Source organism: Adiantum capillus-veneris, chromosome 5 (genome assembly GCF_014529385.1).
Source record: "Adiantum capillus-veneris isolate H3 chromosome 5, ASM1452938v2, whole genome shotgun sequence".
NCBI lineage: Eukaryota > Viridiplantae > Streptophyta > Polypodiopsida > Polypodiales > Pteridaceae > Adiantum > Adiantum capillus-veneris.
In genome coordinates, this window is record NC_140935.1 from 118,348,533 (window position 1) to 118,371,419 (window position 22,887).

At 44.5% G+C, this 22,887-nt stretch overlaps 2 protein-coding genes across 3 annotated transcripts in view; one reads left to right on the forward strand and one right to left on the reverse strand.

The window, feature by feature from the left end:
* The window catches only part of NUA (nuclear pore anchor), a 150,460-nt gene that overhangs the window by 43,947 nt on the left and 83,626 nt on the right, over window positions 1–22,887 (reverse strand). For both annotated transcript variants that reach the window (XM_086512744.1, XM_086512743.1), the window contains exons 27-34: window positions 21,884–21,931; window positions 21,725–21,796; window positions 21,114–21,206; window positions 20,930–21,004; window positions 20,672–20,856; window positions 20,155–20,257; window positions 19,918–20,034; window positions 19,745–19,837 (exon numbers count right to left, since the gene is read on the reverse strand). In XM_086512744.1, the coding sequence (XP_086368870.1) occupies window positions 19,745–19,837; window positions 19,918–20,034; window positions 20,155–20,257; window positions 20,672–20,856; window positions 20,930–21,004; window positions 21,114–21,206; window positions 21,725–21,796; window positions 21,884–21,931 (786 nt within the window). The remainder of the gene's footprint in view (window positions 1–19,744; window positions 19,838–19,917; window positions 20,035–20,154; window positions 20,258–20,671; window positions 20,857–20,929; window positions 21,005–21,113; window positions 21,207–21,724; window positions 21,797–21,883; window positions 21,932–22,887) is intronic.
* Window positions 3,014–5,003, forward strand: LOC147457988 (uncharacterized). Its single transcript, XM_086511738.1, has 3 exons — window positions 3,014–4,017; window positions 4,069–4,651; window positions 4,690–5,003. Exons 1-3 carry the CDS (start codon window positions 3,470–3,472, stop codon window positions 4,897–4,899), a joined length of 1,341 nt encoding a protein of 446 aa, XP_086367864.1. The 5' UTR covers window positions 3,014–3,469; the 3' UTR covers window positions 4,900–5,003.

The following is a 22,887-nucleotide window of genomic DNA, read 5'->3' on the forward strand; positions in this document are numbered from 1 at the left end:
CAGATCAATGGTATGATCTTCAGGCCCTCTCAAAAGCAATCGGCATGAGCGTGGAGGAAAAAAAAAATCTTGGCGTTCTTTTCTTCAGGTCAAAACATATTCAACTTTTATCCATCGTTCAGTTCTCCCAAAAGAATGAGTAAGAAAACTGAAGTTCATCAAGTACAATCTCTAAGCCCTTCATTTATCAAAGTCGCTTTCTCAGACCGGTAGTCAACCACGGCGTAGTTCTTGTGGTACCAAGGGATCCCGAGCAGAACGTCACTCGCGTGCCCTGAACACCCCTGTCATTGCAAACAAAGTTTGCCAATGCTCGGTATAATGGCAACATCCCATCCGGGTGCCAGTCGAGCGTAATTCCAAATCGAGCCGCCAATTCCAAGTGAAAAGAAGTTGGCCTTGGCTCCTTCAAAAGAGCTTCCTGATCCTTCACTTTGCCCCCAAAAAAAGCGGCAAAGTTTGTACTTTCATTCATTTGATTCGGTGCAAGTCCCACGCCATGTGGTACCAGTTCTACTTTTCTATCTGTCTTTTCTGCCACATTCCTCAGCTGCTCTCGAACTCTCAGACCTGTCGTCGTCTTTATCATTCTGTTCTTTCTGTGCCTTATCAGGGCACTTCGCGGAAATATGTCCATGTTCCCCGCATCCAAAGCACTTCCCCTCTCTGATGAAGCGAGCTCTCTCCTCAGGAGTAAGCTTGGCTCGTGCATCCTTTTTTTTTTCTTTGGGTTGCTCTTTTTCATTCTACTCTCATTCCCAGAAGTCTGTTCGGCTCGTTGTGTCATGGCCTCATCTGTGGGGTAGGTCAGACTGCCAGAGTGAATTGCAAAGCCCCGCTTCGCATGACTCATCAACTCCTGAATAGAAGCTGACTTCTGTTCCAAGCAGTGGTCTCGGATCTCTGTAGGTAGACCCAAGGTAAACCGCTCAATCTGTTCTCTAAATGAGATCTTCTTGAATGAAGAGGCGGGTAGAAAAGAGCTCCAGAATCTTTCACAATAAGAATTCACTGTATCGCTCTTGGTCATCCGGAGATGGTTCCAAGCAGCTCGTATATCTCGCTCAAACTCTTGAGTCAACCAAGAAGAAATAAAAAGCCTCTTGAATTTCAGCCATGTAACTGGCACAATCTTGCTTAATAGAAGCGTGGACCACCAAGTACGAGCATTCCCCTCAGAGTAAGAGGCAGCTCTCCGAATCTTGGAGTGCTCTGAATAGCGTCCTCCCGCGAAAGCGATGTCAAACTGCTCTATAAAAGACAAAACCTTCGAAGCATCTGAGTATCCTGAAAAGTATCAAACTTGATCGAGTGGCCACCTTCCTTAAACTCTCGGACTTTCTTGCTTTTATCTTCGAGAAAGTCATACTGGTTGGCTTTGTAAAAATTCTTCTTGTTCGCATAAAACTTTCCGTCATCGGAATCTGAGCTGTCTGTAGACGAGTCCTCAATAGAACTGTCAGTCTCTGGGCGAGATGTAGCCTTCTTTGCCTTTTTCTTGCCCTTTCCGAAGCTTTGTGTCTTGCTTCGCTTTTTGCTTTTTCTGTCTTCTTCGCTCTAATCCGAGGAGCTAGAAGAACTGTCAGAAGAAGAAGAAGAAGAACTGGGTACTCCTTCAAATCGAACACGCTTCTTCCGTTTCTTTGCCTTGTCAAATGTCAACCGACGACCCAAATATCCCGGGAAGTCAGTGCCTTTCTTCTGCTTTTTGCCGTGCTTTTTGGCTTTCTTCTGCGTGTCAAAAAGCTAAGCAATCCGTGCATCAACCACGTTCTCCAGTTCCTTCTCCGTATATTTCTTGGAGGCAGAAGGTTTCTTGAGAGCGGGTTTCGGGAGTGGTGTTGTGGTTCTCTACCACTCCATCTGTACCTCTTTCAAGGAGGTCTGGTTCATACATTTTGCCATCTTCGGGTCCTTGGCAAAATTGAGCATCATCTTTGTTGCATCGCCGATCAACTGGCGACGCTCTATCTCTCGCCGCTCCGCCTAAGTAGGCCAAGGCGGGCCATACTCTGTCTGAATCTTCGTTGTGATCCCAGCCCGCATCTCCAGATGCAGAGGGAGTCGACTGATCATTGCCTGAAGCCATAGGTGCCGCGGAAAAAAAAAATTCGGAGATCGGATTTCCCGTAGAAGAGAAATCGGCCGTGCTCTGATACCACTGTAACAAACTTGGACACTCCATGTCAAGAATCAATCGCGACAGCACCAAATAACCACTTCAAAACAATTTACAGATCACAATAGATTTGCACTGGCCCGGCGGAGTTCCGTGCCTAGAGATATTGGCCCCAAAGATTGGCGCCCCTTTCGGTATTTCTTTTTGTATTAATCAGATCAAAGTACAAGAGAGTGGCTAGGGTTTCACTCTCAGACTCTGCGTCCAGATGCTCTGAGAAGTGAGGCCCTCACCACTAATTTAAAGGTTACAAGGGATGCCCAAAAGCAGAGCCCCAAAAGCTTTTAAAATCAAAAGCATCAGTTCTCTCTCTCTCTTAGAGAGTCTTTTCTCTTTTTTTTTTATAAAAAAAAAGCAAAAGCAAAATTCGCGTCGCTCATCATTTTCCAAAAAAAAAAAAAAAATTAATAATCCGCCTCCACGATTTCCAGAATTTAGGGTTTCTAGCAAAAATTAGGGTTTGCAGGAATTTTAGGGTTTCTGGCAGAAATTAGGGTTTCTGTTGTCCCCCACGTCATCACCTTGTGACACGATGCTAGATCTCTTGTGATTCAGCTATCCCAACAAGCCGCCCATTTTTGCTTAGTTTTTTGCTTAGTTCATATCGACCAATCTAGGATCCCATAATATATATATATATATATCTTTGTTTTGTACTGTTGTTATTTTGTTACTCTTGACTTTGTATCAGATCCACCACCTTGTAACTTTCTGGTCTAATAGGTCACTATCGCCTTTTGAAGACGTTAAAATAACATTTCATTTCATTTCATTTCTCTCTCTCTCTCTCTCTCTCTCTCTCTCTCTCTCTCTCTCTCTCTCTCTCTCTCTCTCTCTCTCTCAAATGGGAGACGGATCTATTGTAGCTTTGTGGATTTTCGCAAAGCATTTAACATGGTACCAAGGGCTCGATTGATGCGCAAACTGCAAGAGATGGGGGTGCCCATAGAGGTAATTTGGGGGATAATGGCTTTGTACAAATCAGTGGTGGGACATGTACGCACTCCAGAAGGGGTATCTGATTTAGTTCACTCTACTATTGGAGTGAAACAAGGTTGCACATTGTCTCCTACTCTATTCCGTATGTATGTGGATGAGGTGTCTGATTACATTGACAGAAAGGGTGACAGGGGTGCCCAGCTCGCAGGGACGTGGATCCCATTGTTGCTTTATGCTGATGATATTGTACTGATATCTGACTCACCAGAAGGTATGCAACGACATCTGGACGCACTACGCAGTTTTGCAGAGGATTGTGGCCTGGGTGTAAACCTAGGTAAAACATAGGTTATGGTGTTTAACACCACACCGCAATGGGTCAGGAGATCAGTACCTACTTTCAAATATGGTCAGGAGATTGTGGAGTATACATATGCATACACTTACCTGGGGGTAGTCTTCACGGGGCCGAGTTTTTCTTTGAGAAGAGCAGCAGAGACTAGACTAACTAGAGCCGGTGCGGCTCTGAGAGGAATGGAGAGGATGTGTTCACAAGTTCAATTCCAAGAACCTAGGACAAAGTTATGGCTCTTTGATACTTTGGTAGCCTCTACTATGTTATATGGGGTGCAGGTTTGGGGACCTTCTATAGGCCAGGATGGGTGGAGGCGTATGGAGAAGCCCCTGGTATCTATGATCTCTCGGCTGATTAGATCCAAGGTTTCTGTACCGCATGATATCATTCGAGCGGAATTAGCTGCCCCCCTTATGGAGATTGAGGCGCTCACAAAATCAGTCTCCTTAGTACACAGTCTATGGGATACTACCACAGACAGATATGCCAGGCTGGCTCTAGAGTCCTCCAGACAATTAGCTTTTAATGGGGATACATCATGCTGGTATGCTCAGTTGACATCCTGGTTTCAGACACATGGTTTCACCATGGATAGGTTGCCTCCTTTTCAATACTCTCTTCAGGCACTCTTGAGGTCTCTGACACGGGTTGCGATTAATAGACTCATCCGTCAGGATTTGATCCAGCTGGACACGAGAAGGACATGGATAGAGCCGTTACAAGAGTTGGGCACAAAGATGGCTTTCTATAGAGAGCATCTTCTCCACCTCACGGGGGATGGGTTTGTGATTCGACCTAGCTATATGGACACGCATCTTTCGCATGGTTTGCGGTGTGCCATTGGCCAGATACGCACGTCCTCACATCAGCTCGAGATTGAGATTGGCAGATTCAGAAGGACACCGACAGATAACAGAATATGCCGTTTATGCCATCTAGAGCCAGAGACGGAAGTACATTACATATGTCATTGCACAGTGTACTATGAGATACGAGGTCGTTTTCACTGTCTATTCAGAGAAGGTTTTGGGCCTCTATCTAGGGTCATGAGTTATGAGGATCAAAGATGTCTTGGGCTTTATCTACTTGAGTTACACAAGCATAGAGGAACCTTACTGAGGAGAGGTGAAAAGAGACATCCCCAGAGACAGATCACAGATTTCTTTACACTAGATACTATACACCCAGAAGAAAAAACAGAGGAGCAACCAGCGACGGTGGAGAGGTCTACCTGCACTACTGGCATTCTCATAGACCGAGCATTGGAGCTAGGGAGATCTACACGACCCCGAGGGAGGAGAGGAGCTACACAATTTCGAAGGAGACTACGGCAAAGGATTCAAGCCATACTCTTTCGTCGTCCAGAGTGCAGATGAAGATGGATCTCTACTCCCCTCCCATATTGTCTTCACATTGTACTGCTTAGTTTAGGATCCCGCAGTATTTATATTTTGTTATCCTAGTTTAATTTATTTTGTTAATCTGACTTTGTATCAGATACACCGCATTGTAACTTTCTGGTCTCATAGGTCACTTTGGCCTTTTGAAGACGTTAATATAACATTTGATTTCATTTCATTTCATCTCATTTCTCTCTCTCTCTCTCTCTCTCTCTCTCTCTCTCTCTCTCTCTCTCTCTCTCTCTCTCTCTCTCTATATATATATATATATATATATATATATATATATATACACACACTTCTCGGGTGGACGTTATTACAAAGACTCAACAAATCAGAGCACAAAGGGCAGGGCTCAGGAGGAGTGGCAGTGTTATTCAAGGAGGAGTTGCATCCATTGATACAAATAGTTCATAGGGATGATGAAACTAGCCTGTTTAATTCAAAAAGGGCGGTAGACCTTAGACTTAAACCTTATTTGCTTTCACCCATTTAATTTGCCGCCCACTTTACCTGTACTTTCAAGACACAACACAGGGGAAAGGGATACAGGCTGCTAGACTGCACCTATATGAGAAGACCGACACCAGACTGGCCCCTAAATTAGGCGCCCCTTTCGGTATTTCTTTATTCCTTAACAGAGGGAATAGAAGTTGTGGTTCCCGACAAGCTGCCCCGTACAATCTTGGCTGATTTTCAACTGTGTCTGCCTGATTTCGGCAACATAACTGTACTAGGACCCTTCATAGTCAGTATTCCCACGCATTGGATGACTTTCCCGACGCATACAGACACTTTGAAAAACCTGGCGAGAATCTGCAGCACGCTGAATTCTCTGTTTTCTGCCCCGAAAATGCGCCAGATCACCTGTACAGCGGTTCCCTTGCGTCCCGAAACCTCCTGGGGGTATTAGGGTCCGTTTAGGGCCAAAACCCTAAACCTGCAAAAATACACAGCAGCCTGTAATTCACCGTTTCGGGCTCCGTTTTGCGTGGCGGTTGCATCCATAGCAAGTCCTCGAGCTCCCGCACCTGTAGGGCTACTTGCCCTTTGATCGGACGAGATTTCGCACGTGAAACCTCTTCGAATCACCTGTACCTGCGGGGGATTAGCCGCTAGCTAATCGAGTACCTGTGCAAGAGGCTCTTGCCTCAGCAATCGCGCATGAACCCACACAACTGTACATTGGTCAAATGAAGAGCCCACTAGAGGGGCATAACATACTGCCATAGGGGAGAGAGAGGGCAGTGCGTAGGGTGCAAGGCATCACTCCTGGCACCGCACTGTACATAAGAGGTAAGGAAGCACTCCATTGAAGCTCTCAACCTGTGAGAGAGAGAGAGAATGAGCCCCTCTCCTCTCTAAAATCAGCGCCTCCTCTTCATGCATGAGGAAAGTGCACAGAAATGTGCCACTTGGCACATTTACAAGCATTTTCCCGTTTCGGGTTTGCCGCTTCAAAATATCCTGACCGGTTGCCGAGTTGACTTCGCGGCATAGTTGTAAAGTGTTCCCCTAGTCATACCGGAGGTAATGACGCGAACACATTTTGAGGTCCCAAAATAGCAGTTACCTAAATTTTAGGAGATGCTGCCATTGTATCTTTCTAGGTCATCTGACCCCCTTTGTACACTGGAGCCACACCCAGAACTGAAATGTAGCCTCTGTGGCAAAGGATTCCACTTTGGCTAGTCAATGACCCCACTTTGGCTAACCATAGTCCTTGTCCAACCTTAGTGCTCTCTTGCCCTCAAGCCTGGACTCCCTCTGAACAGTTTCCACACTAGCTATGCAATGAAGGGCAGTTAGATTTCCCGATGGGTGTTTCCAAAAAGTGAAAGTAAATAAATAATACGAAAGAAATCAACAAAAAGGATAGATAGTAGTCACACACTGGTGACATACCCCCCTCTTGAAATCTCAAACGTCCTCGTTTGCATCGATGTCGTACATGCTCACATTCAACACTGGTGTATTCAACACCTGACAACACATGCACGACACATACATGCTCATTGTCAACCCTTGTGTATTCAACACCTCGTCGACACATGTATTGTCTGTGTGTGAACCCTGTCCCAATGACATAGTGGTAGCTTCGCACTCTGCCATTGCTTTGAGTAATCAACTTTCCAATGACAAAATGGTAGCTACGCATTTTGCCACTGTCTTTTAGTACACGTTGGATCCAGTAACACTTTCGAGCATACCCAAACCGACAGTATAAGAATGCAATTACACATATACCTTTTAATAGAAGCAATTACTGTATCCTTGACAAACTAACAAGAAATACTCACTTCTATAGCACTAACCACACTTTTGGACATTCCGTAAGAGCAATTGCCAAACTGACAAACTGTACAGCTCTAACATTCATGTAACATGTACTTGATTTGAGCTCACTTTAAATACCATGTACATCATTTCTTGCAGAATCCATTGTCACACTGACATCCATGTAGCTTTGAAACTCAAGGGGTCAAGGTAGGTTGCAAATCGAAGGCTTCAAGGTAAAGTGATAACACAGTTGGTGACTCTGCAAGTTCACCTTCTTCCATCCACTTAGCATCCATTGGTGGATAGTTTCTGAACTTCACCAAGTAACGCCTAGCAACCTTGCCTTTCACTTTTCTTTCTTTATGTGCCAAAATCTGTTCCGGGACCAAGATCTCATCAAGTTCCTCGACTTCCGGTTGATCTTCAGCTGGCATATCTTCTGGCACATCACCCACATAGGGTCTAAGAAGACTCACATGAAACGCATTGTGGATCTTCCAACTCTCAAGCAATTTCAGCCTATATGCAACATCATTGATTATGACGCATACTTGAAAAGGCCCGTAGTAACCCATGCTGAGCTTTAGAAATAGTCTTTCCTTGCCTTTCATCTTCTTTAATCTTGCCTTTTAAAAGTGTAGAAGAACCCAATCACCAAGTGAAAATACCACTTCACGACGGTGACGATCAGCTGCTTTCTTTTGCTTTGCCTGAGTCTTTTCTAAGGCCACTTTGACCTTCTTGTACATTTCATCCATGTCCTGAACATACTTATCTGCTTAAAATATCTTATCCTTTGTATGCAGTATGGGAGGAACTTTCTTGCCACCTTCAACTATCTCAAAAGGTGCCATGCCAGTTGATGAATGCACTGTATTATTGTATGCATACTCCACCAATGGCAAATACTGCTCCCACTTTCCTTTATGCTTTGACACATAGCACTTCAGCAGATCTAGGACAGTAGAATTTGCCTCTTCTGGTTACCCATCTGTTTGAGGATGAAATGACGAAGAGAATTTGAGCGTTGTGCCCATATTCTCAAACAAGCCTCTCAAGAACAAACTTGTCATGCGTGGATCACGGTCGCTAACAATCGACTGTGGCATGCCATGATACTTGAAAATATTGCTCATAAACAAGCGTGCTATCTGATCTGGCTTTATCTTCTTCCTGGCAGGAATAAAATGAGCCTGCTTGCTAAATCTGCAAATGATGGTCCAAATACCATCGTTTCATGTCTGCGTTCTCGGAAGATCAAAGATAAAATCCATAGCAATACTTTCCCATGGTTTATCTGGAATAGGTAGTGGTTGCAATAACCCTGGTGCCTTTTGCCTGTCAAACTTGACCTTCTGGCATATTAGGCATTTTCGCACAAAGGCATCCACATCTCTTCTCAACGTAGGCCAGTAGAAGAATGTCTCAACCGCTTTAACTGTAGCATCGATACCACGATGCCCTGCATACGGTGGGACATGACTCTCTTCCATAACTTTGCGTCGCAATGACTTTGTGACACACAATCTGCCATGCATCATCATGAACCCATCTTTGAGAAGATAGTGTTCATGACGTTGTCCATCCATTAGCTGCTCGAAGACCCTTGCAAAATCTTCATCATTTGCATATTGTTCCCTCATATCATCAAGTTCATGATGATAAGGAATTAACACAGCTGAAATTTGTGGCTTCCTTGACAAGGCATCAGCCACAACGTTCTTCTTGCCTTCCACATGCACAATCTGAAAATGGAACATGGACAAGATATTTGCCCATCGCATATGCTTCTCAGATAACTTTGCCTGTGTTAAGAAGTATCGCAAGGTCTGATGATCCGTTTGGACAACGAAATCTGCACCTAGCAGGTAGTGTTTCCAACTTAAGAGCGCATGAATGACGGCTTGCAGTTCTTTTTCATAGACTTGCATAGTCTTTTCCGGCCCTTGCAAGATTCTACTCTCATAGGCTACTACCCTGCCATCTTGCAGTAGCACTGCACCAATGCTACTATCACAGGCGTCACACTGGACCACAAATGACTTCCTAAGATCTGGCAACACTGATTGGATCTAAAGTCATCTTTTCCTTTAAGAGATTAAAAGCTGAAATCTCTTTCTGTGTCCATCTAAAGGTGACTGCCTTCTTTTGAAGAGCATGTAAAGGTGAAGCAATCTCAGCGAAATTTCGGATAAACCTTCTGTAATAGGAGCATAGTCCCAAGAAACTTCGGACATCGTGCACCGTCTTCAAATCTGGCCATGACTTGATCGCTTCAACTTTTGCAGGATCCATTCTAACACCATCCTTTGAGACAATGTGTCCCAGAAAGTGAATCTCTTCCAAAAAAAACTCACTTTTCTTTGCATTGATGAGCAACCTATGACTGCGTAGCTCTTTGAACACAATGGCCAAGTGATGCCTATGCTCCTCTTCATTCTTTGAGTAGACTATCATGTCATCAAAGAATGTACTAACAAACTGCTGGTGTGGACAGGAAAATTCTGTCCACCATCCTATTGAACGTAGCAGGAGCATTTGTGAGACCAAAGGGCATCACTAAAAATTCGTAAAGGCCAAAGGTTGTTCTTAAAGCAGTCTTGTGCACATCCTCTGATCTAATGCGGATCTGATGGTACCCACTCTTTAGATCTATTCTGCTAAACATAGCTACTCCTTCTAATTTGTGCAGAATATCATCAATTCTAGGTATAGGGAACCTATTCTTGATGCTATTTTTGTTCAGTGCATGGTAGTCGATGCACATACGCCATGAGCCATCCCTTTTCTGCACCAACAACACTGGAGAACAGAATGGGGATGATGGTACCCACTCTTTAGATCTATCCTGCTAAACATAGCTGCTCCTTCTAATTTGTCCAGAATATCATCAATTCTAGGTATAGGGAACCTATTCTTTATGGTATTCTTGTTCAATGCACGGTAGTCGATGCACATATGCCATGAGCCATCCTTTTTCTGCACCAACAACACTGGAGAAAAGAATGGAGATGAACTGGGCTGAATCAGCCCCTTTTCTAACAGCTCCTGTACTTGGCTCATTATCTCTTTCTGCTGAGCCGCACTAACCCTATATGGAGGCTTATTTGGTGGGCTACTGCCTGGCACCAAATCTATCGCATGGTCCTCGGGTCTCTCTGGCGGTAATTGAGACGGTACTGAATCGGAAAAACAATCACTATACTGTTGTAAAAACATTGACCTTTCTTTATCTAACACATATAAATTTGATTCATCACAATCTGACACTTCACGTGCAAAAACCAAGTACGCAGAAAGATGCTTTTTCATTGCAGAAGTAATAGCAGAAGCTGATACAGTGGGAATAGACTCCCCTTTAAGCTTTACATCCAGAATGTGAGTCTTTCCCTTGCTCTGTACAGTGATCTTTTTGTTGTAGGCATCCATGATTCCCTGTACACGAAACAACCAAGGAATACCTAGCAACACATCACATCCATCCAGTGGCATGATGTAAAATTCTTCAACATCTACATAGGACTGGATATGTAGGCGCAACTTTCCCATGATGGGTGTCACAGCCTCTGTATGGCCAGGACATGCCAAACATGCCTCTACTGTATACCCCATCTCTTCAGGTCTAATTCCCAACTTTGAAGCCAATTCTGGGGAAATGAAGTTGGCTTTGGCACCTGGATCAAAGCAGATAAGCACTGTTTGATCCCTGACCTTTCCCCATGCTCTGCAAAGCTCACTTGCATCTGAATTTGGCTTGTCGCCCACCATATCTGGCACTAGATCAACCATGGGCCTCTTTCCTTTCCTGTCCTCCTTGTCTTCAGAATCAGCTGGCCTTTTCTTTTGAGGACAATTGTAAGCAATGTGGCCAGGCTTCTCACAGATAAAGCATTAGTTCTCTGTCCTCAGGACCTTCTTTTGCTCTTCGGACTTGTGAGGAAAACGTTTTTTCCATTTCTTTGCTGGTCCGTTTTCTGATTCAGCCGTAGCTTTGCCTTTCCCTGCATTGGCTGGCTCTTGAGTCCCTTTAGGAACCTCATTGGAAACGTACTTCTTCGCTAAATTTTTATTGGTTGATCCTTCCTTGATGCCAGTATTAAATTCACAATCTTCTCCCTTGAGCAAACCATTGCCAGTGCTACCTCGATGAGCTGCGTCAAAGAAGTGACTTTGGTCTTCGTGCAATATTTTCTCAATCCTTTGCGTAGACCACAACAATATTTTTCAATCTGTTCTGTCAATGGCACAAACCTATAGGAAGTTACTGGAAGTAGAGCTTTTCAAAACTTCCGATTGTAGTCATCCAGATTCTTGCAAGTGGCAGCATTAAGCTGGTGTCATTCTGTCATGACATCTGCTTCAAAGTCATCAGATAACCATGCTGCTACAAAAATCTGCTTGAAGTAAATCCATGTGGACGGAGCTTGCCCTTGAAGCAATAAAGTTGCCCACCATTGTCCTGCATTCCCTGTCAAGAAAGTGGCTGCCTTGCGGACCTTTGAAGCCTCTGTAAAGTTTCCCCCTGCATAGGCCTTGTCAAACTACTCGAGGAATGAGAGAGCCTTCTTCCTGTCATCAAACCCTGTGAAGGTCGTGAATGTCACACCTTTGCCACCTTCTTTGTACGGAGTTGGCCTCTCCAGCGGCGTTAAGTTGTCATATGGAAGTGACTCAAACATGGGAACACTGTTAGGGTTCATCTGTGTTCCTTGGCCGCTATTAAGTTGACCTGGAAATGCCATATTTGGTTGTTGATTTGTAATTCCAGCCATACCAAAATTTGCCTGTGGCATCCCAAATTGGCCCTGAATGCTTTGAAACCCTCGTAGCATGCCCGTGACACCATACATGGGGTTAGGCATCATTGTTTGAGCACCCCCGAACACTGTTCCTGGCGTGTAAAACTGATTTCCACGTGCGTGACCAGCCATGCTCTGGAATACCGATCCACCTCCAAAATAGCCAGGGTGTATTGAAGGTGGTGGGAAGACTTGTTGCATAGCCTGTAGATTGCTTCCCTGACCATTAGAACCAGCTTTAGGCTGCTGAAAAGTGGCTGGCTGAACTGGTACAGCTTGAAAGACAGGCATCTTAGCCACCTGTTCTTGCACCTTAGGCACAGGTTGTGGAGACTGCATAGTCTCCGTCAAGTGTACAGGTGTTTCATTGATTCTGCAGTATGAATCACATGTGCTTGAGCCTTCACAAGCTTCTGAATATGATCCAGTGACCCAACTTGCTGAGACGGAAGAGGAGGTTGCAGAAAGGCTAAAAACCTCGGGTTCTGCATTACTTGTGTGAACATAGCCACAGCAGTAGCCAACTGGGTCCTGAATATATCATCATCCGTCTGTGGTGGTCTTGAAGACTCACCCACTTCATGTGTCTGTTGACACTACGAAGAAGAAACCTCTTCAGTCACATCATCTGGTCTGTCAGCCATAATTGCAATCTCCTGTGTCTGGCCTATGATCCCCTGTGTCTTCAAGCCCAAACTAACCAAGGCTCACTTCTATGGAAAAAGTGATTTAATCCCGGCAATGAAACCATGAAACCGGCCTGTTTAATTCAAAAAGGGCGGTAGACCTTAGACTTAAACCTTATTTGCTTTCACCCCTTTAATTTGTCGCCCATTTTACCTGTACTTTCAAGACACAACACAGGGAAAAGGGATACAGGCTACTAGACTGCACCTGTATGAGAAGACCGACACCAGACTTGCCCCTAAATTAGGCGCCCCTTTCGGTATTTCTTTATTCTTTAACAGAGGGAATAAAAGTTGTGGTTCCCGACAAGCTGCCCTGTACAATCTTGGCTGAATTTCAACTGTTCTGGCCTGATTTCGACAACATAACTGTACTAGGACCCTTCACAGTCAGTATTCCCATGCATTGGATGACTTTCCCGACGCATACGGACACTTTGCAAAACCTGGCGAGAATCTGCAGCATGCTGAATTCTATGTTTTCTGCCCCGAAAATGCGCCACATCACCTGTACAGCGGTTCCCTTGCGTCCCCAAACTTCCTGGGGGTATTAGGGTCCCTTTAGGGCCAAAACCCTAAACCTGCAAAAAGACACAGCAGCCTGTAATTCACTGTTTCGGGCTCCGTTTTGCGTGCTGGTCGCATCTGTAGCAAGTCCTCGAGCTCCCACACCGCTACTTGCCCTTTGAAGCGGACGAGATTTCACACCTGAAACCTCTCCGAATCACCTGTACCTGCGGGTTATTCGCCGCTAGCTAATCCAGTACCTGTGCAAGAGGCTCTTGCCTCGGCAATCGCGCATGAACCCACACAACTGTACATTCGTCAAATGAAGAGCCCACTAGACGGGCATAACATACTGCCATAGGGGAGAGAGAGGGCAGTGCGTAGCGTGCAAGGCATCACTCCTGGCACCGCACTATACATAAGAGGTAAGCAAGCACTCCATTGAAGCTCTCAACCTGTGGGACAGAGAGAAAATGAGCCCCTCTCCTCTCTAAAATCAGTGCCCCCTCTTCATGCATGAGGAAAGTACACAAAAATGTGCCACTTGGCACATTTACAAGCATTTTCCCGTTTCGGGTTTGTCGCTTAAAAATATCCTGACCGGTTGCCCAGTTGACTTCGCGACAGAGTTGTAAAGGGTTCCCCTAGTCATACCGGAGGTAATGACGCGAACATTTTCAGGTCCCAAAATAGCAATTCCCTAAATTTTAGGAGATGCTGCCATTGTATCTTTCTAGCTCATCTGACCCCCTTTGTACACTGCAGCCACACCCAAAACTGAAATGTAGCCTCTGTAGCAAAGGATTCCACTTTGGCTAGTCAATGACCCCACTTTGGCTAACCATAGTCCTTGTCCAACCTTAGTGCTCTCTTGCCCTCAGGCCTGGCTCCCTCTGAACAGTTTCCACACTAGGTATGCAATGCAGATTTCCAGAGGGGTGTTTCCAAAAAGTTAAAGTAAATAAATAATAAGAACAAAATCAACAAAAAGGATAGATAGTAGTCACACACTGGTGACAGATGAGCAAGCTAGGTACATGTGGGTGAGATTGAGAGCAAAGACTGGCAGATATCTTTACATTGCAATTTGCTACTCTCCCCCAAGTACGTCTATATATGTACCACCCAGAGGACAGTCCCCTTTCTTTATTTTGGATGATGACATATGGGAATTCTCTAGAGATGGTGACATTTCATTCTAGGGGACTTCAATGCTAGGACTGCCCATAATTAGACAATATTTTATGGTACTTAAGAGGAGATGCTTAGAGAGTTGGATGGGCAGTGAAGGGCCTATCTAGACTATCAAAGGATGGGGAACATACGGAGTATGGATAACACATGATAGACATGGGGACTGCACAGGGATTGGCCATCTTGAATGGCGTACAAAGATTTCCCGCTGCGAGAGGTTTCACATGCTTTCCAGACAGACATGGAGCCAGCACAGTGGATTATCTCATGGCACCACCGAGCCTCATCTCTAGTATCCAGGATCTCATAGTTGGGCCCAGACCTGTTGGGGTGGCAATGGATCATGCTATTGTGTCGTTGACCATCTCTTTCCAGTTTAGTGTAGAACACAGTCCACGGGTAGAAGCCCCTGCTCGCTACACCTTCACGCGAGAGACGGATTCTGTATACATAGACGGGATCTACAGACGCCTATGCACTGAGGAGCCAAGGCGACCTCTGGAGAAGCTTACTACTATACTGACACAGAAATTATATGATGCAGCAGCAGCAGAGGCATACCCACACACCCAGCTTGAGCAGAGACGCCGTTCTGGGAGCATATCTCAGGAGTCAGAACAGCTGGTATGATGAGAAATGCCGCCACACTAGAGCTAGACTTCAAAGGGAAGTGCTTTTGGGGGACATCACTCACAGACAGTCACGGATTGACTTCTGACGCCTAGTGCGGCGGAAGAAGAGGGCATTTTTGGCTCGACTTGAGCAGGATCTATACCAGCTATTCTTGACTCGTGTGAGGCATGGCGGCTCTTTCATGAGCTCCCCGCTCTCTCCTACTCTATTTGGTACGTATGTGGATGAGGTTTCTGACTACATTGGGAGAGATGGTGATAGAGGTGCACCGCTCGCAGGGACATGAATACCGCTATTGTTATATGCTGATGATATTGTGTTGATCTACGACTCTCCGGAGGGGATGCAACGTCACTTGGATGCTTTGCATAGGTTTGCCCATGAAAGTGGTTTGTTTGTCAACCTTGGTAAAACCAAAGTCATGGTATTTAATACCACCCCACAATGGATCGGGGAGGTCAACGCCCGCATTCACACACGGCCAAGAGACAGTGGAATATACAAATGCTTACACTTACCTTGGAGTGGTTTTTAGTGGACCAGCATTTTCATTGAGGAGAGCAGTAGAGACTAGATTGACCAGAGCCCATTCCGCATTGGGTAGATTGGAGAGGATGTGTTCACAAGTTCAGTTTCAGGAGCCTCCGACAAAGCTCTGGCTCTTTGACACTTTGGTGTCTTCTGCATTGCTCTATCGAGCTGAGATATGGGGGCCTTCATTGGATCATCACGGGAGGACAGGTCGCACTGATGGATGGGGGAACATGGAGAAGCCTCTAGTCTCTATGATCTCCCGGCTCATTAGAGCCAAGGCTTCAATACCACGTGCCATTATCCGAGCAGAGCTAGCTGCCCCCCCACTAGTGGTTGAGGCGCTCACAAGATCTGTCTCCTTCATACACTGCATGTGGGAACTTCCCAGAGACAGGTACGCCCGCCTTGCACTTGAGTCCTCTCGACAATTAGCCATGCAGGGAGATACAGCATGTTGGTATGGGGAGATGACATCATGGTTCTAGGTGCATGGGTTCAATATAGACAGATTAACCCCCTTCCACAGTACTCACTGGATGCACCCTCTCTGACTCTTGCACAGTCCGAGATCACTAGGCTCATCCGCCAGGACCTGACTCAGCTAGACACCAAGAGGACATGGATACAGCCAGCACAAGAGATGGGCACGAAGATACCTTTCTACAGAGAGCATCTTCTCCAGCTTACGGCCGACGATTTTGTGACAAGGCCCAGATACATGAACACCCACTTGTCTCATGGGATACGGTGTGCTATTGGCCAGATACACACATCTTCACACCAGCTGTGGATTGAGACTGGGAGATACAGCGGAGTACCATCAGAGGCCAGGACATGCCCCCTGTGTGACATGGAGCCTGAGATAGAGTTACACTACACATGCCACTGCCCCGTCTACTATGAGATACGAGGCCGCTTCCACTGCTTGTTCAAAGAGGGCTTTCGACCACTCTAAAAAGTCATGAGGTACGAGGATCAGAGATGCTTCTGTTCGAGCTGCGCAGACACAGAGAGAGTCTGATAAGAGGAGATGCCAGCCAGTCGCGCAGAGACACATCACAGACTTCTTTAGAGCGGACACAGGACACTCGGAGGAGCTACTACCACAGCATATCTTGTCGCCTCACACCAGAGGCACGCTGATCGACCAAGCAACTGAGCTTGGGAGATCCAGACGCCCACGACCAGACTGCGGACCATGGAGGAGATTGATGAGATCCGCCAGCGACGACCGATGCTGGATCTCTTGTGACTTGTGATTTAGCTATCCCAGCTAGCTCCTTAGTTCACACCTACCAGTTTAGGATTCCATAGTATATTTATTTTATCATTTTGTCATTTCATTTTGTTACTCTAACTTTGTATCAGATCAACCACATTGTAACACTCTGGTCTCATAGGTCATTTTGGCCTTTTGAAGACATTAATTTAACATTTTATTTCATTCCTCTCTCGCGCTCTCTCTCTCTCGTCAAGTTCAAGGATTTTGCAGTTTCCACTATGTGTCAAGCCACTGAAGACCAAGCGGGTTAGGGCTCTCCAAGTTTAACCCTAGCCGACTTGCAGATCTTGGACAAGGAGCCTAAACCTTAGTAGCAGCACAAGAAGAAGAACATCTCACCAATTTATAATTCCTCACCGAATGGGCAAACATTTAAAGAGTTCCCAATTATTAAACCCTTCAGACTTTTGGGACCCGGTGGGCTCTCTCTCTAGCATTCTTGCAGGAGCAGATGCAGAGCAGAGCCACCTAAGCTATAAAGAGTTCAAGCAATATAAAGAAATACCAACAGGGGCGTCAAGGTTTGGGGTCAGTACTCTCTTGGGGTGGAACTCCGCCACTCCGTGTCTTGTGTGACGTGCATCTCTTTCCGTATTGTTGTTTTGAAGTGCTTGAAGTTGTCTCGTCTGTTCTATTCTATTGGCATGTGGTACCTTCCCATTACTGAAAGACTCTAGAGAGAGATTATGCACAACTAGGAATATTCTCTCTCTGACTCAAAGATTGGCACAAACCACCTTTCTAGGGGGGGAGAGTTTTTGTTTAGCTGTGAATGCGCAATGACCAATTGCACATCCGATCTAGACGATGAAACCCTAACCGTAAAAACAGTCACATACTACCCTCTAAAATTAAAGCAAATGTTCTAAATTGGACCCACTCCAAGTCCCTCGTCAACTGGTCGGCTTCAAAAATCTCATCTTTCGTGCTAAGGAAGGGTGGAACCTTCGTAGGAAATTCAATAATCTCAAATGGCGCCTTCCCCATCAAAGAGTGGATCGTGTTTTTGTAGGCAAATTCCACCAAGGGCAAAAATAATTTTCCCATGTAGTCTTCTCATCCAAAGAAGAAGACTTCAACAAATCCAATGCGACTGAATTTGCAATCTCAGATTGCTCATCTGTCTGCGGGTTGAGAGATGACGAGAACTGCAACCATGTGCCAATGTTCTCCCAAATAGCCTTCCAAAACAAACTCGTGAATTGGGGAGCTCTGATACCACTATAACAAACTTGGACACTCCAAGTCAAGATTCTACAACGACACAGCAGAGATTCACTTCAGAACAGTTCACAATTCACAATTTATTCGACACGGCCCGACGAAGTTCCGTGCCTAGAGATATTGGCCCCAAAGATTGGCGCCCCTTTCGGTATTTCTTTTTGTATTAATCTGTGTTCAAAGTACAAGAGAGTGGGAGGGTTCTCACTCTCAAACTCTGCGTCCAGATGCTCTGAGTTGTGAGACCCTGCCCACCAATTTAAAGGTTACATGGGATGCCCAAAAGCAGAGCCCCAGAAAAGCTTAGAAAAATAAAGCAATTTGACCCCAAAAGCTTCTCAAAATATTGCGTAGGATTTCAGCTGCGCAAAAAGCAACCTTTCCGTACAGCTTTTGCCACATCAGCCTGCTCGTATTAAACGTCTTTAAACAGGATAGAGAGAATTCAAGTAAGCTGGAAGTGCCTCCAAATCAGTATAGTCATCCGTCACATTTTGTCTTTGATACTTTGTTTGTATACAATTTCTCTGATTGATAGATGCTTTGTTTGAAAATATTCTTTAAAACTCTCTGAAATCGTTTGTTGAACTTGTTTGGATCTGATTTGGACCTTTTTGTTTGAGCTCATTTGGTCATCTTTGAACCTCGAGAACCACTTCAAGTACTGTTGACCCGGTGCAACGAGCAGAACTTACAGGGTAGAGAGGAACTTGGCAGACGAGAGCAAACCAGGCTGCAGCACCCCAAATTGTGACGCAATTTTCACCGCAATTCATGGACTGACGTGGAATCCTTATAGGCTGATGTGCAGCTGGGCTTAACGTGGTAGAGTTTTTATGCAGGAGCTTTTTGGGAGTCAGTTATTTAAAATCCAAAACTTTTTAGTGATTTAATAATCAGCTGTATATGGAAGACAATTTTTAATCTGCTTTTAAAACTTTTAGTCCCCAATGCCAATAAATTAAAGCCTAGGAGTCAGTTATAATCTAAGATTGAATGAGTGGCCTCACACCATACAACAGTTGTAACTTGAAAGTTCATCAATATAATAAAGAAAGACCTCCAGGGGCATCTATTTGGGGGCTAGCACTATCCAAAGGGGAACTACACCTCTTCTAAAAAGTGATCAATTGTGAGGCATTCCATATAATTCCAGTTGTTTAAATTCCGTTCCAGAGATATTCTCAATGGCCTGTGGTGCTGACGGGTTACAGTAGCCCAGTGTGGGCTCTCTTAAACACACCCCAAAACTTTTTGGGCACTTTAACTTTCGAAAGCTGAAGCTTTTAAGCCAAATGCTTGTTGGCTGGTAGAAGAGCCCTGAGAGGCCAGGTATGAGTCACATTCAGAGAGCAATTGGGCCCACAATCTCACAGAAAGTCTGGAGCTCAAGTGCAGACACAGGTGGGTGCAAGCACAACTCACTCATGGCGATAAAAGAACTACCGCAGGGGACGCCAAGTTAAGGGCCAGTGCTTCTAGCCAAGGGGTGGTCTCCCCAGTTGGAGTGTCTTTGTGCCCAATTGTTGTCTTTTACTATTCGTCTTATAACTTGTGTGGTTTGCAGGGCCACCCTCCGTCTCTAGTGAGCCGGTTAGACTATCGCAGAAGAGTAGAAAGCTTTGCTGAATGCTTTCTCAGATTTTAAAACACTTAAGAAATCCAACAAAACCCATCTCAAATAACACCATGCTGACCTATGAGCATGCAATTAACAGAGTTTGCTTGACAAAACCTGCTCTTGTAGTTCCTTCATCTTGCGAGCTAGATTCTCAATTTCAGACTGAAGAGAGGCTTTCTCCATCTCTGATGAGACTCGAGATGATGTCTATACAACCAAGCCCATGATGTCAATCCTTGGAACATCAAATTGTGTTAGAAATAAGTCTTAAAGTTGTAGCAACTTACAACGTCGGCCATGGCCAGCTCTGCCTTTGTCCTTATCTCTGACACTTCTTTCTCCAAAACTGCATTGCGCTCAGATATGGTGGCTAACTCACGTATCGTATCTGCTTGGAGTAGAACCTGTGAAGAAAGTTTCAGGAGTCAAAAGACATACTACTACTACTTTATAAGAGCCAAAATGTTTCCAATAAGCCTTCTTGCGACGAATAGAAGGTCATCAAGGACAATATCTAAGAGCACCTGCCGCTCATAGTTGTTCTGTGCAGACCGCCACTGAAGGTGTTCTTTTTCCAATTCACTTTTCAGAGCCTTGATGCGCTCATCCGCCTGCTCCAGCAACATACTGTTTCACAAAACATGCATAAAGGCTGTCAAATAGAACACTCTTCTAACGTGAAGCCCTCCTGAGCATAAAAGGCGAACGCACTCACATAAATTATCTTCTACCAGCACTTAAGCCCTAGATCACAGTATTGCTTGACAAGCGGGTCAATAACCCTACGCATCACAGATCTGGACCCTTGCTTTTAACTATGACTACCCAAAGCCCAATAGCCAAAGATAAACATTCATTGATTGCATTACAAATTTTGGATAGAAAAAATTCACTTAACGCACTGCCCAGGGCAAGCTTGCTAGACGGGGAAAGCTTCTTCTAATGATAACAGAAAGAGCTCAATTGAGCGCCATCCAGTATCCAATTGTCATAATGTCAATTCACAGTACAGGGTTTCAAAAACTACGATCAAGATCTTACCGATTCCCTGAAACCGACTCTTGGAGCAGAGAAACTTCTTTTTCAGCAGTTCTCAAAGCATCATCTTTCTCTGCTACTGCAGTGCTTAGCTCAATGTCCTTCTCCTTTAGTTGTTTTTCTAGATCTGCAAGTTTCTCCTTTGTAGAAGCTAAATCTGACCTGAAGTAATCTTTTGTTTTCTCTGACTACCAGAGCACACACGACATAAAATGGATGTTTGGTCCAAAATTTCCGTTAACAGCATGAAGATACACTTACCTCATCTTTGAAACTATTATAGGCCTTTTGGATCTCTACCAGTGCTTCCTCATTGTGTTGAGCAAGACGCTTGTACTGCAGAAACCAAAATCATGCAAAATGTTTGAAGGCCCTCTTGCTTTTATGTAGAACTGGCGTGATGACCCTTAAATTGTTTCAAGCTAGAAGTATAGGAATAAATGACCTGCTCAGTGTGGTTCTTGGAAGCATCCAACTCCTCTGACAAGCGATCAATCTGTTCTCTTGCCTGTTCCAACTGCTCCAACATTGACACAACCTGCAAAACAGATCCTTTATATCTAAGTGTTCAACTACCACATAAGGCTGCCTCACAAATAATATCAAATGAATCCCACATCACTTAAGCATTCGAGCTGCCAAAACAGCTATGGACTGCGATTAACCACTACATCTCGACACAATGCTCCCAATCCAAGTACAAGCATATTAGCCAATTACACCTACTCAATAATCTTAATCAAAAGCTTACTCTAAGATCCGAAACAGGCAGGCTTATTTCATGCTCGCAAGTATGCCTCTACACACACGTTACCGACTTCCTTACGCACAAGGACACTGGACAATGCACAAAAATCCAACGATGTATGGGATAAAAGACTGCTATAAGACTTGATTGCATTGAAACACCATTAAGACAAACAAATAAGGACACATTGAGTTATGAAAAACATCTCTGAGTTACAGAATTTTAGCAAAATTCTTCCCCTGCAGAGTCAATTTCCGAAATCCACCATACAAAACACCAATCTGAAACCTTAGTCAACGAACACATACCTCATTTGTAGGCTCTAAGACTATATCATTCGAACCCTTGCTGTGTGTTTTCTGAGAAGATAAGAGATGTATCTATTTGAACAAAGATAACCACCTACTCAATTCAGGGGGAACAATGCGACAAAAGTAGACAATATCCACAAATCAAAATCCCCTTACCTTTTCCTCAGCTTTCTTCAAGCTTGCCTCCAGCTCTGCAGAGCGTGCCTGGAGATCCTCTCACATTAGATTTCTTCAGTTTAATGAAAACAAGTTGAGAAATCCCCAAAAGTTGAATAGGTATGTTACTCCATCGTAAAAACTGATATAGATTAATCAATAACTAAATTACAATACACCATGATAAACAAAACTTAGAAACTTTCGCAAGGCAGTAACAAGAGCCATTCAGAAATTCTATTGCGTGATAGAAAAAACAGGTCAAGAAAAGGCCGCAATCCAACCACAAACCTGGTTATGTGAGCTAACCCATGTTTACAAATGCATAATGACATAAGTTTACAAGAGAAGGCTGGGATGTAATGCATGAAAGCTATGACAACTATGGAGGGTGGGCAGGGGTGATACGCTTGCTGTAGGTATGCTCACACCTCTTCAGCTGAAGTCCAAGAAACAAGAATTGAGCATGGTTTATAAAATCGGCACAAATGCTCTAGAACTGAAATAAGTATCCAGGTAAGATTGCATCAATTTAAGCAGGCCCTGTTAAGAAAGACGATAAGATAGACTAACTCCAGTCAAAGTTGCAAGAAATTAATGTAGAATAAAAGACAGAAGGGAAACCAATGCTCCTCACTGAAGCAAAAACATCAAATCGGCGAGAGTATCAGTTTTTAAGAAGTTATTGGGGATCTCCTTGTCTTCAAGCTGCTGTCATGCCTCCATTCTCTCTCGATTTTGAAACATGTTATTGGGCTCCCATTTCTGACAGTTGTCAACAAGATGCCAAAATGACTTATGGTTCATGATCCCTTTCCAATTTGATGCTTCTCATTTTAACGGGTGAGGGAAATAATGTCATTCTTGACAATTTTTGCATATCTAAAAGAGGAATAGCTTTGTCTGGAACAATGATTTGAAATTGTACATAAGCAGGGCCTGATTAAAACTCACCTTGCAATAGTATACTGAAATCTGAAATTCATTGACTTCTTCTAAACCTC

Excerpts from the sequence above, each read along its gene's own strand:
- LOC147457988 (XM_086511738.1), top strand. The coding sequence starts at position 3,470 with ATGGTGTTTAACACCACACCGCAATGGGTCAGGAGATCAGTACCTACT. Across the intron at positions 4,018-4,068 it reads AATGGGGATACATCATGCTG|GTTGCCTCCTTTTCAATACT; the intron begins GTATGCTCAGTT and ends CACCATGGATAG. Across the intron at positions 4,652-4,689 it reads ATTTCTTTACACTAGATACT|GGTGGAGAGGTCTACCTGCA; the intron begins ATACACCCAGAA and ends GCAACCAGCGAC.